This window comes from Crassostrea angulata, chromosome 3 (assembly GCF_025612915.1).
Source record: "Crassostrea angulata isolate pt1a10 chromosome 3, ASM2561291v2, whole genome shotgun sequence".
Taxonomy (NCBI): Eukaryota; Metazoa; Mollusca; class Bivalvia; order Ostreida; family Ostreidae; genus Magallana; species Magallana angulata.
Genome location: NC_069113.1, coordinates 21,754,256 through 21,767,791, shown reverse-complemented (window position 1 = coordinate 21,767,791; position 13,536 = coordinate 21,754,256). Strand labels below are relative to the sequence as shown.

Genomic DNA, 13,536 nt, shown 5'->3' with positions numbered 1-13,536 from the left:
TCTTTTTCTTCTTTCCCGCTCTGAACTTATTTCTCAGAGATGGCTGAACAGAATTGTACAAAACTCTAAGATTCAATAGGCCTGCATATCTAGTTATGCACTCTAGTTTGATTTTTCTCATTTGGTGTTAGACAACCACTTTTCTGGGAGGGGGGTGGGTCAAAAGGGTGTTGGGTCTAACATTGAACCATATGGGAAGAATCGTAGACTCTATTGTAAATGGTAGCTTGAAAACGGACAAAGATAATCATATAGGGTTTTCATAATCATATATTGACTGTTACTGGCAATATATAGGGTTTATTAGATCTGACCCCTGGGGTCATCCCCACCCCCAGAAATTGGAAATTACTATATATCTCAGAAACTGTTATAATCATGACTCCTAAACCATATATATTCTTGTTCCTTATATCAAGGGGCATCAAATGTTATATAGATTATGGGCCCTGTGGGTGGTCCTGACCCCCCCCCCCCCCCCGAACAGCAAGTCCCTTAATATATCTTCAAAACAGTTGAGATCCCCATCCTTAAACCATATATATTCTTGTTCCTTGTGTCAAGGGGCATTACACGGTATGTAGGTCATGGGCCTTGGAGGTGGTCGTGACCCCCTCGAACAGGAAGTGCACGAATATCTCGAAAACGGTTGAGATCCCCACCCCTTAACCATATATATTCTTGATCCGTATATGGCATCAAACGGTATGAAGGTAATGGGCCTTGGGTTAAATTAAATTTTTCAAAACCGTAATGCACATCTCTAGAACAGTCCCTATCATATCTTGGGATATGATGTGTCTATCCATTAAATCATAAGAGAAGTTCTAGGATCTGTGGGGTTTTTTTATGATAAACGTCAATTTTCTGCTACTATTTGACTCCCTGGATGAAATTTAAATTTTTAAGACCTTATTGTACATCTACAGGACAGCCCCAATTAAATCCCTAGAGATGACGTAGCTACTCCAAAAGTTGTAAGAGGAGTTCTTGGAACCATACTTTTTTGCAAGAAAAACGTCATTTTTTGTTGCCCACTGATCCCCTTAATAAAAAAAAATTCTGGAACCTGATCACACTTCAATATGACACCCCAATCATATTCTAGAAGATCATTTGGCTACTTCCAAAAAAAATGAAGTTTTTGAAACCAGTTCTTTTGTTAAAAAAAATCATTTTCAACCATTAAATGACCCCTAGAACTAAATTAAAAATTCCGAAACCTTATTAGGCATCTATAGGATACCCTAAAACATATTCCAAGAGATGATTTGTCTACTGTTGATAATGTAGGAGGAGTTCGAGGAAGAAGGTTTTTTGTGAAAAAACGTCATTTTTTACCAATTATTTGACCCCCAGGACTACCAGAGAATTTTTTAAACCTTTTTACAAAACAACATGACACCCCTAATCAAACTCTAAGAGTTCAGTTTGCTGGTTTATAAGATGTAAGAGCAGTTTGAGAAAGTAAAACGTGACAGATGGATGGACGGACGGACGGACGGACGGACGGAACAGGGTAACAACAATATACCCGAACTTTCTTTAGAAAGTGCGGGTATGATAATATCCCGCCATTAAATTGTGTTAAAGACTACAAAATTTCTAGTCCTGGTTGCTCAGTACGTAACGAAACGATTTGATTGTAGATTCACAATCAGAGACATGAATAAGAGAACCAAGTGCCTCAAACCATTAACAGCATATCATTTTGGTTTGTTAGGGAAACACTAATTGTATTAATGTGGTATAGAACATATGTCAATATTAGTGGATTAAAGTACATTATATGTGAAATACTTTCACTGGTTTAGAATTTTTAAATTTCATAATATTTATCCAAAAGATACGTTTTAAAAAAATTTGGAAAGGTAAAAATTTTAAAATCCTTAGCAAGATTCGAAATAGTGACATACAGATGAGAGAAACCTCAAACCCACTGCACCGCACTTTGAGATGACAGCATTTGGAAAGATAGTATTTATGAAATAACGCTTGCTTTTATTTCGATACATAGTACGTCAGAATATGGAGGTGTCCCATTACACCTTAAATGTACCTGTTGTGACGTCGCCATCTGTTGGGCCTTCTGTGGAAATTTCATCTTTAATTTAAAAAAAAAGGATTAATCAAATTTTCGGTTTTTTTCATTTATAAAATTTTTGGTAATACATATCATAATACATGACTTTATTTGAGCAAGGGTAAGAAAACTTTTTCGACCCGTGCCCAAATAAAGCTTATATTTCAAGACAGTTATTATTTATTTCTTATATCCTCAAATATCACATTTTGCACCTCGCACGAGCTTTATTCAACAAACGCTACATAGCATATATGCAGTTGAAACCATGACGCCATGGCGTAGACGAAGCAAGAAAGATGACGTCACAATGCATTTGAACGTCGGTTAAATACACGAGGCTATATTTGGGCATTGAACGAATATAGCCCTGGTTTATTGAATTACCTTTATTCGGTCAATACAAGGGGTAGTTGCAGGATAAATGTGGTTATAAAAATTTTTCAAGACAAAAAAGTGAAATATATATATATTAATCTTTTTACGAAAATATTGATTTTTTATTTGTAAACAATATTATTTTCAGAGGTCAAGTTAAAGTTGGTATCTATTAGCGTTACATGAATATGGTTTTGCCTACAACATCTAAAAACTTCAAGAGTTTTATCATTTAATTTCTAAAAAAAAAAATTAAAGAATATTCCAAAATATTTTAATTCTCCCAAATTAAATAATATTACACCCCTAAAATGTGTTGATGAATTTAACTTTATTTATTCAAAAGTCTTCGTCATAATGGCTTCTTAAGTAGAAGACAGAGCAATTATTTTAAGTTCAATATCAGAGACACGAGCAAAAGAACCAACTGCCTAATACCATTAACAATAATAGTTTTGAATTTGTAAGAGACGACACTTGTTAAATTAAATATACCTGTTGTGACGTCGCCATCTGTCGGGCCTTCAGAGGAAGTTTCACCTTAAAGAACAAAAACAAAAAATAACTTATGTCTGCATTCTTTATCAATTTTGTGTAATACATGTGTTTAAATAAATTTCTTCAAAAAAAAGGTATGATGTATACATAAGTCTTTTTACGTTAAAATATTTAAACTCGTTAACCATAATATTTTCATAGATAAAAATTATATATCTAATAATTACATGAATACCAAATTAGTAACAACAACATTCGAGTTATAATAAAAATATGTATTATAAAATGTTTTCAAGATTTTTTAAATAAAAGTTTTAGTCACAAATTAAATAATATCACTCCATTAAATTATGTTAAAGAATTCTAAATATATGGATTCAAAATTCTTAGTCCTGGTTGCTTCGTACGTAACGGACAAGAATATTTATTGTCGGTTCAAAATCAAAGACATGAAGATGAGAATCAAGTGCCTAATTCCATTAAGGTATCCGATCCATTATAGCCCGAGATTCAATGAATCTGGGTGCATACTAGATGTGTATGGGGTTAATACTCAATATATTTGGACATTATTGTCATGTTTAAGTATCAATCTGTATGAGTGGAATCTGTCCTTATTAATGAAATTTTCCATCTTTACTTTAATTCTATAAAAATTAATTTAAAAAAAAAGTCTATGCGGTATAAAATTTATTTTTAATAGTTTTTGTGTTCCTAAGAAAAGAAAGACCTTTCCACCAAGGCATTTATTAATATTCCTATTATTTATTTTTTCTTATTTTGAAAAATGTGCTTGTCCCCATAGACCATAATGCAATCTTCATTTATTAATTACTGCTTAGTTAATAATGTTTTTAAAAATTTCTCTCGGCAAATCTTTTTCTACTCCAAAATGCTTTAAATTAATAACAAAATATTAAATACATGATGGATTCTCAAGAAAAATTAGGTCCTAATATGGATTGGATACCTTAAGAGAATTGTGTTCCTTTGAGTTCTTAGGGTAAACAATTATTTTATCAAATTTACCTGTTGTGACTTCGCCATCTGTTGGGTTTGAGGTGGAAGTTTCACCTTCAATTTAAATGAATATCTTCACTTTTCATAAAGTAGGGGTAATACCTGCGTTTATCAAAATTCTTCCAGACAAAAAAGAGAAATGCAAACATTAATCTTTTAACGAAAATTTATTTTAATTATTAAACCATATTATTTTCAGACGTCATCTTAAGGTTAATATCTAACAGTGTTACATTAGTATTGATTCACCTGCAACATGTAAGAATATTAAGAGTTTTATCATTCAAGTGTTAAGAAAAAATATTTGTTAAAAATTTTCCAAGATATTTCACTTAAGATTTGATGTTTTAAATTTAACAGATATCACGCCATGAAACTGTGTCGAAGAATTTTTTTCTTATGAATTCAAAATTCTTAGTTCTAATGGCGTATTGTGTAGCAGATATGTACTTTTGTTGTCGCTTCAAAATCAGTAACACAAATTAGAGAGCCAATTGCTTAATACCATTTACAATAATAGTTTTTTATTTGTAAGGGACGGCACTAATGAAATTAAATGCATCTGTTGTGACGTCGCCATTTTTGGGCTTTCGGTGGAAATTACACCTTCAATGTAAAAACAATTAAGGATATATTATATCCACATTTATCATAACTTTTTGGTAATATATGTGTATATCAAATTTCTTCCAGAAAAAACCTGACATGTATACATTAATCTTTTTTACACAAATTTATCTTAACTTGTAAAAGATATAATTTTCAAAATTTAAGTTAAATTTGATATCTATGGTGTTACATGAATACAATAAAAGATGTGGGGTTTTTTTTTACATATTTGGATATTTCTCTATGGATCTTGTGCCCAAATTACATTTTTAAAAAGCGCCATTAATTTATATTGAAGAATTTTAACGTTATGTATTTAAAAGTCTTCGTCCTAATGGCGGCTTAGGTAGCGTACAAACAATTTTATTATGAGTTCAAAATCAGAGACACAAATAAGAGAACATGTGTTATGGACGGCACTTGTTAAATTCAATGTACCTGTTGTGACGTCTCCATCTGTTGGGCTTTCTGTGAAAGTTTCATCTTCAATTAAAAAAAAACAAAAAAATGATTTTTTGGGTAAAACATGTCTTAATCAAATTTCTTTAAAACAAAGAACGCGAAATTTATACATTAATCCTATATATTTACATTATCCAGTGTCTTTGCCTGTGATAACATTACGTATCGATTTTGTACTATATAACCCAAAATACAAATGACGCCAAATGGAGGCTCCAGCGGGGTTTGTTTATTTATATTTATATTGAAATATTTAATCGTACGATGGCCTAAAATTATATAAATATAAGTAATAAGGAATCATTCTTTGAATATTATGAGATGAAAATAAATGTAACTGTTGTGACGTCGCCATCTGTTATGCTTTCAGTGAACGTTTCACCTTTAATTTAAAAATAAAACAACTTAAATCCGCATTCATCAAATATTTTGGGTAATGCATTTGCTTATTTTATTTTCAGAGAAAAAAGTAAAATTTATACATTAATTTATTTATATAAAATCCCTCTAACTTGTAAACAATATTATTTTTAAAAGGCAAGTGACCGTTGATATTTAATAGTGCTACATGAATAAGGATTTACCTACAACATGTAAGAATATTAAGAGTTTAATATTTTAATTTCTAAATGTAATATTTCTTTTTTTTTAAAGTTATATTACTTAGGATTTGCAGTCTCAATTAAAAACATATCAAACGTCTTAGTTCTAGTAGCTTTTTATGCAACGGTCATGAACTTTTATTGTCAATCTAAAATCAGGGACAGTAAATAAGTCCACCAATGCCTGATGCAAGAAACAATATATTTTTTGAAAATTGTTAGACGGCAATTATAAAATTAAACGTACCTGTTGTGACGTCACCATTTGTTAGGCTTGCAGAGGAAGTTTCATCTTTAATTCAAAAACCAATTAGAATAAATCTTATCCTCATTTTTATGAATTTTTCATTATAGATATGCAAAAACGCAAAAACTGAAATTTATACATTATTCTTTCCCAACATTATTTTTATTCGTAAACCATATTTTCAGCAGTTAAATTAAGGTTGATATCTAATAGTGTTACTTGAATACAGATACAGCCAGAACAAGTAAAGAAAAATAGAGTTCTATCGTTCACTGTTTACTTAAAAAATATCTGTTACAAAAAACTTTTATTGTCAGTTTAAAATCGGATAAGAACTTTGATCGTCTGTCTAAAATCAGAGCGACAATGGTCGCCAGACAAGTGTCCGGTAACATTTACAATATATTTTGTGATATCTATTAGGGACGGCACTTATTAAATTGAATGTACCTGTTGTGACGTCGCCTACTGTTGGTCTTTTAGTGGAAGTTTCATCTTTAATTCAAAAACAAAAAAAAGTGTAACTCACATCACATATTTCATTAATGAATTGGACAAAAACTTTAACGGTCAAACATCAGAGACACCAATAAGACAACCAAGTGCGTCTTACTAATAACAAGATACATTTTGAGGTTTTTTTTTTAGGGACAGCATTTATTAAATTAAATGTACCTGCTGTAATGTTGTCTTCTGCTCGTCTTTCAGTGGAAGTTTTATCTTAATTTAAAAAACAAAAGAAATAACTCGTAAACCATGTTATTTTCAGCAGTCAATGTATATATGAAATAAGGCCTCATAAGTACCGATTCAGCGACACCAAGTTAAGGAACAAAGAGTTTTATATTTCGATTTTGGAATAAACATATCTGTTATAAAGAAAATCAAATAAGGGTTTAAATTAATTTCACAAATCAAATAATATCACGCAATTAGATGTATTCAAAACTCTTAATCCTGGTGGCTCCTGATGTAACAAACAAGAACTTTTATCGTCTGTTCGAAATCAGAGACACTAATAAGAGAACCATATTTTTGTGGTTTGATAGGGAAGGCACTAATTTAATTCAACATACCTGTCGTGACCTCGCCATCCAATGGGCTTTCAGTGGAAGTTTCACCTTAAATTAAAAAAAACGAGAAAAGATCCTCATTTTTATATTTTTTAGATGATAAATGTGTTTATCCGATTTCTCCAAGACAAAACCTTTTTAAACTCATAAACCATATTATTTTTAGATCAAAGTTTATATCTAACATGGTTACATGAATACCGATTCAGCTACAACAAGTTAGGATCTATAGTTTAATCTTTTAATTTGTAATAAGACATCGGCTGTACAAAGTTTTCGAGAAATTTCACTTAGACTTTGGCGACGAAAATAGATAATGCCACGCCTTTTAATTGCGTTGCCGAGCATTAAATATACATGTATGTATGCTAAAGTCTTAGTTTGCACCTTGGTAACAGACAAGTCCCCGTACCAGCAAGAGCTATCAAAACTTAGACTTGTGAAGACTTGCAGAATATTATTTTATCACTTTAGTTATACTATACCTTTAATTGCCAAAACTAAAAAACTCCATATGAAGAGAATTTCCTTAAAACGTGAATAAAACATCTTAGTTTTCATGAGTTTTCATGGTTTGTTAGGGAAACACTAATTGTATTAAGGTGGTATAGAACATATGTCAATATTAGTGGATTAAAGTACATTATATCTGAAATACTTTCACTGGTTTAGAATTTTTAAATTTCATAATATTTATCCAAAAGATACGTTTTAAAAAAATTTGGAAAGGTAAAAAATTTAAAATCCTTAGCAAGATTCGAAATAGTGACATACAGATGAGAGAAACCTCAAACCCACTGCACCGCACTTTGAGATGACAGCATTTGGAAAGATAGTATTTATGAAATAACGCTTGCTTTTATTTCGATACATAGTACGTCAGAATATGGAGGTGTCCCATTACACCTTAAATATACCTGTTGTGACGTCGCCATCTGTTGGGCCTTCTGTGGAAATTTCATCTTTAATTTTAAAAAAAAGGGATTAATAATATTTTATAAAATTTTTGGTAATACATATAATAATACATGACTTTATTTGAGCAAAGGTAAGAAAACGTTTTCGACCTGTGCCGAAATAAAGCTTATATTTCAAGAGAGTTATTATTTATTTCGTTTATCCTCAAATACCACATTTTCCACCTCGCACGAGCTTTATTCAACAAACGCTGCATATATGCAGTTGAAACCATGACGCCATGGCGTAGTCGAAGCAAGAAAGATGACGACACAATGCATTTGAACGTCGGTTAAATACACTAGGCTATATTTGGGCATTGAACGAATATAGCCCTGGTTTATTGAATTACCTTTATTCGGTCAATACAAGGGGTAGTTGCAGGATAAATGTGGTTATAAAATTTTTTCAAGACAAAAAAGTGAAATATATATATATTAATCTTTTTACGAAAATATTGATTTTTTATTTGTAAACAATATTATTTTCAGAGGTCAAGTTAAAGTTGGTATCTATTAGCGTTACATGAATATGGTTTTGCCTACAACATCTAAAAACTTCAAGAGTTTTATCATTTAATTTCTAAAAAAAAAATTAAAGAATATTCCAAAATATTTCAATTCTCCCAAATTAAATAATATTACACCCTTAAAATGTGTTGATGAATTTAACTTTATTTATTCAAAAGTCTTCGTCATAATGGCTTCTTAAGTAGAAGACAGAGCGATTATTTTAAGTTCAATATCAGAGACACGAGCAAAAGAACCAAGTGCCTTATACCATTAACAATAATAGTTTTGAATTTGTAAGAGACGACACTTGTTAAATTAAATGTACCAGTTGTGACGTCGCCATCTGTCGGGCCTTCAGAGGAAGTTTCACCTTAAAGAACAAAAACAAAAAATAACTTATGTCTGCATTCTTTATCAATTTTGTGTAATACATGTGTTTAAATAAATTTCTTCAAAAAAAAGGTATGATGTATACATAAGTCTTTTTACGTTAAAATATTTAAACTCGTTAACCATAATATTTTCATAGATAAAAATTATATATCTAATAATTACATGAATACCAAATTAGTAACAACAACATTCGAGTTATAATAAAAATATGTATTATAAAATGTTTTCAAGATTTTTTTAAATAAAATTTTTTGTCGCAAATTAAATAATATCATTCCATTAAATTATGTTAAAGAATACTAAATATATAGATTCAAAATTCTTAGTCCTGGTTGCTTCTTACGTAACGGACAAGAAAATTTATTGTCGGTTCAAAATCAAAGACATGAAGATGAGAATCAAGTGCCTAATTCCATAATAGCCTGAGATTCAAGGAATCTGGGTGCATACTAGATGTGTAAAGATGTTTATGGGGTTAATACTCAATATATTTGGACATTATTGTCATGTTTAAGTATCAATCTGTAAGAGTGGAATCTGTCCTTATTAATGAAATATTCCTTTCGAAGAGTTGTCCAACTTTGCTTTAATTCTATAAGAATTAATTTTAAAAACGTTCTATGCGGTATAAAATTTATTTTTAATAGTTTTTGTATTCCTAAGAACAAAAAAGACCTTTCCACCCAGGCATTTATTAATATTCCTATTATTTATTTATTTTTATTTTTAAAAATGTGCTTCTCCCCATAGACCATAATGCAATCTTCATTTATTAATTACTGCTTAGTTAATAATGTTTTTAAAAATTTCTCTCGGCAAATCTTTTTCTACTCCAAAATGCTTTAAATTAATAACAAAATATTAAATACATGATGGATTCTCAAGAAAAATTAGGTCCTAATATGGATCGGATACCTTAAGAGAATTTTGTTCCTTTGGGTTCTTAGGGTAAACAATTATTTTATCAAATTTACCTGTTGTGACTTCGCCATCTGTTGGGTTTGAGGTGGAAGTTTCACCTTGAATTTAAATGAATAAAGGATTAATAATATCTTCACTTTTTATAAAGAAGGGGTAATACGTGCGTTTATCAAAATTCTTCCAGACAAAAAAGAGAAATGCAAACATTAATCTTTTAACGAATATTTATTTTAATTATTAAACCATATTATTTTCAGACGTCATCTTAAGGTTAATATCTAACAGTGTTACATTAGTATTGATTCACCTGCAACATGTAAGAATATTAAGAGATTTAACATTCAAGTGTTAAGAAAAAATATTTGTTAAAAATTTTCCAAGATATTTCACTTAAGATTTGATGTTTTAAATTTAACAGATATCACGCCATGAAACTGTGTCGAAGAATTTTTTTCTTATGAATTCAAAATTCTTAGTTCTAATAGCGGATATGTACTTTTGTTGTCGCTTCAAAATCAGTAACACAAATTAGAGAGTCAATTGCTTAATACCATTTACAATAATAGTTTTTTATTTGTAAGGGACGGCACTAGTTAAATTGAATGTATCTGTTGTGACGTCGCCATTTTTGGGCTTTCGGTTGAAATTACACCTTCAATGTAAAAACAATTAAGGATATATTTTATCCACATTTATCATAAATTTTTTGGTAATATATGTGTATATCAAATTTCTTCCAGAAAAAACCTGACATGTATACATTAATCTTTTTTACACAAATTTATCTTAACTTGTAAAATATATAATTTTCAAAATTTAAGTTAAAGTTGATATCTATGGTGTTACATGAATACAATAAAAGATGAGGGGTTTTTTTTTTTACATATTTGGATATTTCTCTAAGGATCTAGTGCCCAAATTACATTTTTTAAAAGCGCCATTAATTGATATTGAAGAATTTTAACGTTATGTATTTAAAAGTCTTCGTCCTAATGGCGGCTTAGGTAGCGTACAAACAATTTTATTATGATTTCAAAATCAGAGACAAATAAGAGAACATGTGTTATGGACGGCACTTGTTAAATTCAATGTACCTGTTGTGACGTCTCCATCTGTTGGGCTCTCTGTGAAAGTTTCATCTTCAATTAAAAAAACCAAAAAAATGATGTTTTGGGTAAAACATGTCTTAATCAAATTTCTTTAAAACAAAGAACGCGAAATCTATACATTAATCCTATATATTTACATTATCCAGTGTCTTTGCCTGTGATAACATTACGTATCGATTTTGTACTATATAACCCAAAATACAAATGACGCCAAATGGAGGCTCCAGCGGGGTTTGTTTATTTATATTTAAATATTTAATCGTACGATGGCCTAAAATTATATAAATATAAGTAATAAGGAATCATTCTTTGAATATTATGAGATAGAAATAAATGTACCTGTTGTGACGTCGCCATCTGTTATGCTTTCAGTGAACGTTTCACCTTTAATTTAAAAAAAAAACTTAAATCCGCATTCATCAAATATTTTGGGTAATGTATTTGCTTATTTTATTTTCAGAGAAAGAAGTACAATTTATACATTAATATATTTATATAAAATCCCTTTAACTTGTAAACAATATTATTTTTAAAAGGCAAGTGACCGTTGATATTTAATAGTGCTACATGAATAAGGATTTACCTACAACATGTAAGAATATTAAGAGTTTAATTTTTTAATTTCTAAATGTAATATTTCTTTTTTTTTAAATCCAAGTTATATTACTTAGGATTTGCAGTCTCAATTAAAAACATATCAAACGTCTTAGTTCTAGTAGCTTTTTATGCAACGGTCATGAACTTTTATTGTCAATCTAAAATCAGGGACAGTAAATAAGTCCACCAATGCCTGATGCAAGAAACAATATATTTTTTGAAAATTGTTAGACGGCAATTATAAAAGTAAACGTACCTGTTGTGACGTCACCATTTGTTAGGCTTGCAGAGGAAGTTTCATCTTTAATTCAAAAACCAATTAGAATAAATCTTATCCTCATTTTTATGAATTTTTCGTTATAGATATGCAAAAACGCAAAAACTGAAATTTATACCTTATTCTTTCTTAAAATTATTTTTATTCGTAAACCATATTTTCAGCAGTTAAATTAAGGTTGATATCTAATAGTGTTACATGAATACAGATACAACCACAACAAGTAAAGAAAATCAGAGTTCTATCGTTCACTGTTAACTTAAAGATTATCTGTTACAAAAAAGAACTTTTATTGTCAGTTTAAAATCGGACAAGAACTTTGATCGTCTGTCTAAAATCAGAGCGACAATGGTCGCCGGACAAGTATCCGGTAACATTTACAATATATTTTGTGATATCTATTAGGGACGGCACTTATTAAATTGAATGTACCTGTTGTGACGTCGCCTACTGTTGGTCTTTTAGTGGAAGTTTCATCTTTAATTCAAAAACAAAAAAAAGTGTAACTCACATCACATATTTCATTAATGAATTGGACAAGAACTTTAATGGTCAAACATCAGAGACACCAATAAGACAACCAAGTGGGTCTTACTATTAACAAGATATATTTCGAAGTGTTTTGGGGACAGCATTTCTTAAATTAAATGTACCTGCTGTAATGTTGTCTTCTGCTCGTCTTTCAGTGGAAGTTTTATCTTAATTTCAAAAACAAAAGAAATAATTCACATCCTATTTTTTATAAACTTTGGGTTATAGATGTGTTTATCAAATTTCTTGAAATGTAAAGTGTATACATGTTACCCTTTTATTCGAAAAAAATTTTTAACTCGTAAACCATGTTATTTTCAGCAGTCAATGTATATATCAAATAAGGCCTCATAAGTACCGATTCAGCGACACCAAGTTAAGGAATCAAGAGTTTTATATTTCGATTTTGGAATAAACATATCTGTTATAAAGAAAATCAAATAAGGGTTTAAATTAATTTCACAAATTTAATAATATCATTCAATTAGATGTATTCAAAACTCTTAACCCTGGTGGCTCCTGAGGTTACAAACAAGAACTTATATCGTCGGTTCGAAATCAGAGACACTAATAAGAGAACCATATGTTTGTGGTTTGATAGGGAAGGCACTAATTTAATTCAACATACCTGTCGTGACCTCGCCATCCAATGGGCTTTCAGTGGAAGTTTCACCTAAAATTAAAAAACAGAAAAAAGATCCTCATTTTTATGACTTCTAGGTGATAAATGTGTTTATCCGATTTCTTCAAAACAAAACCTTTTTAAACTCATAAACCATATTATTTTTAGATCAAAGTATATATCTAACATGGTTACATGAATACCGATTCAGCTACAACAAGTTAGGATCAAGAGTTTAATCTTTTAATTTTGTAATAAGACATCGGGTGTACAAAGTTTTCGAGAAATTTCACTTATAATTTGGCGAGGAAAATAGATTATGCCACGCCTTTTAATTGTGTTGCCGAGCATTAAATATATGTCTGCTAAAGTCTCAGTTTGCACCTTGGTAACGGACAAGTCCCCGTACCAGCAAGAGCTATCAAAACTTAGACTTGTGAAGACTTGCAGAATATTATTTTATCACTTTAGTTATACTATACCTTTAATTGTCAAAACTAAAAAACTCCATATGAAGAGAATTTCCTTAAAACGTGAATAAAACATCTTAGTTTTCATGAGTTTTCATGTGTTCCTTAGAATAGTAGCCTTGATGGAATCATGAATCATGTTTGCAGTACCTCAGCGATTATGCAACCTCTGACA

The 13,536-nt window shown here is 30.1% G+C and overlaps 1 protein-coding gene across 1 annotated transcript in view; it reads right to left on the bottom strand.

Moving 5' to 3' along the window:
- LOC128175830 (uncharacterized) overlaps positions 1-13,536 on the bottom strand; it is a 49,696-nt gene extending 36,160 nt beyond the window's left edge. The window contains exons 1-13 of the mRNA XM_052841674.1: positions 13,374-13,536; positions 12,898-12,942; positions 12,392-12,436; positions 12,171-12,215; positions 11,718-11,762; positions 11,204-11,248; positions 10,850-10,894; positions 9,809-9,853; positions 8,767-8,811; positions 7,890-7,934; positions 3,989-4,033; positions 2,957-3,001; positions 2,060-2,104 (exon numbers count right to left, since the gene is read on the bottom strand). Coding sequence (XP_052697634.1) covers positions 2,060-2,104; positions 2,957-3,001; positions 3,989-4,033; positions 7,890-7,934; positions 8,767-8,811; positions 9,809-9,853; positions 10,850-10,894; positions 11,204-11,248; positions 11,718-11,762; positions 12,171-12,215; positions 12,392-12,436; positions 12,898-12,942; positions 13,374-13,449 — 616 coding nt within the window. The 5' untranslated portion in view covers positions 13,450-13,536. The remainder of the gene's footprint in view (positions 1-2,059; positions 2,105-2,956; positions 3,002-3,988; positions 4,034-7,889; positions 7,935-8,766; positions 8,812-9,808; positions 9,854-10,849; positions 10,895-11,203; positions 11,249-11,717; positions 11,763-12,170; positions 12,216-12,391; positions 12,437-12,897; positions 12,943-13,373) is intronic.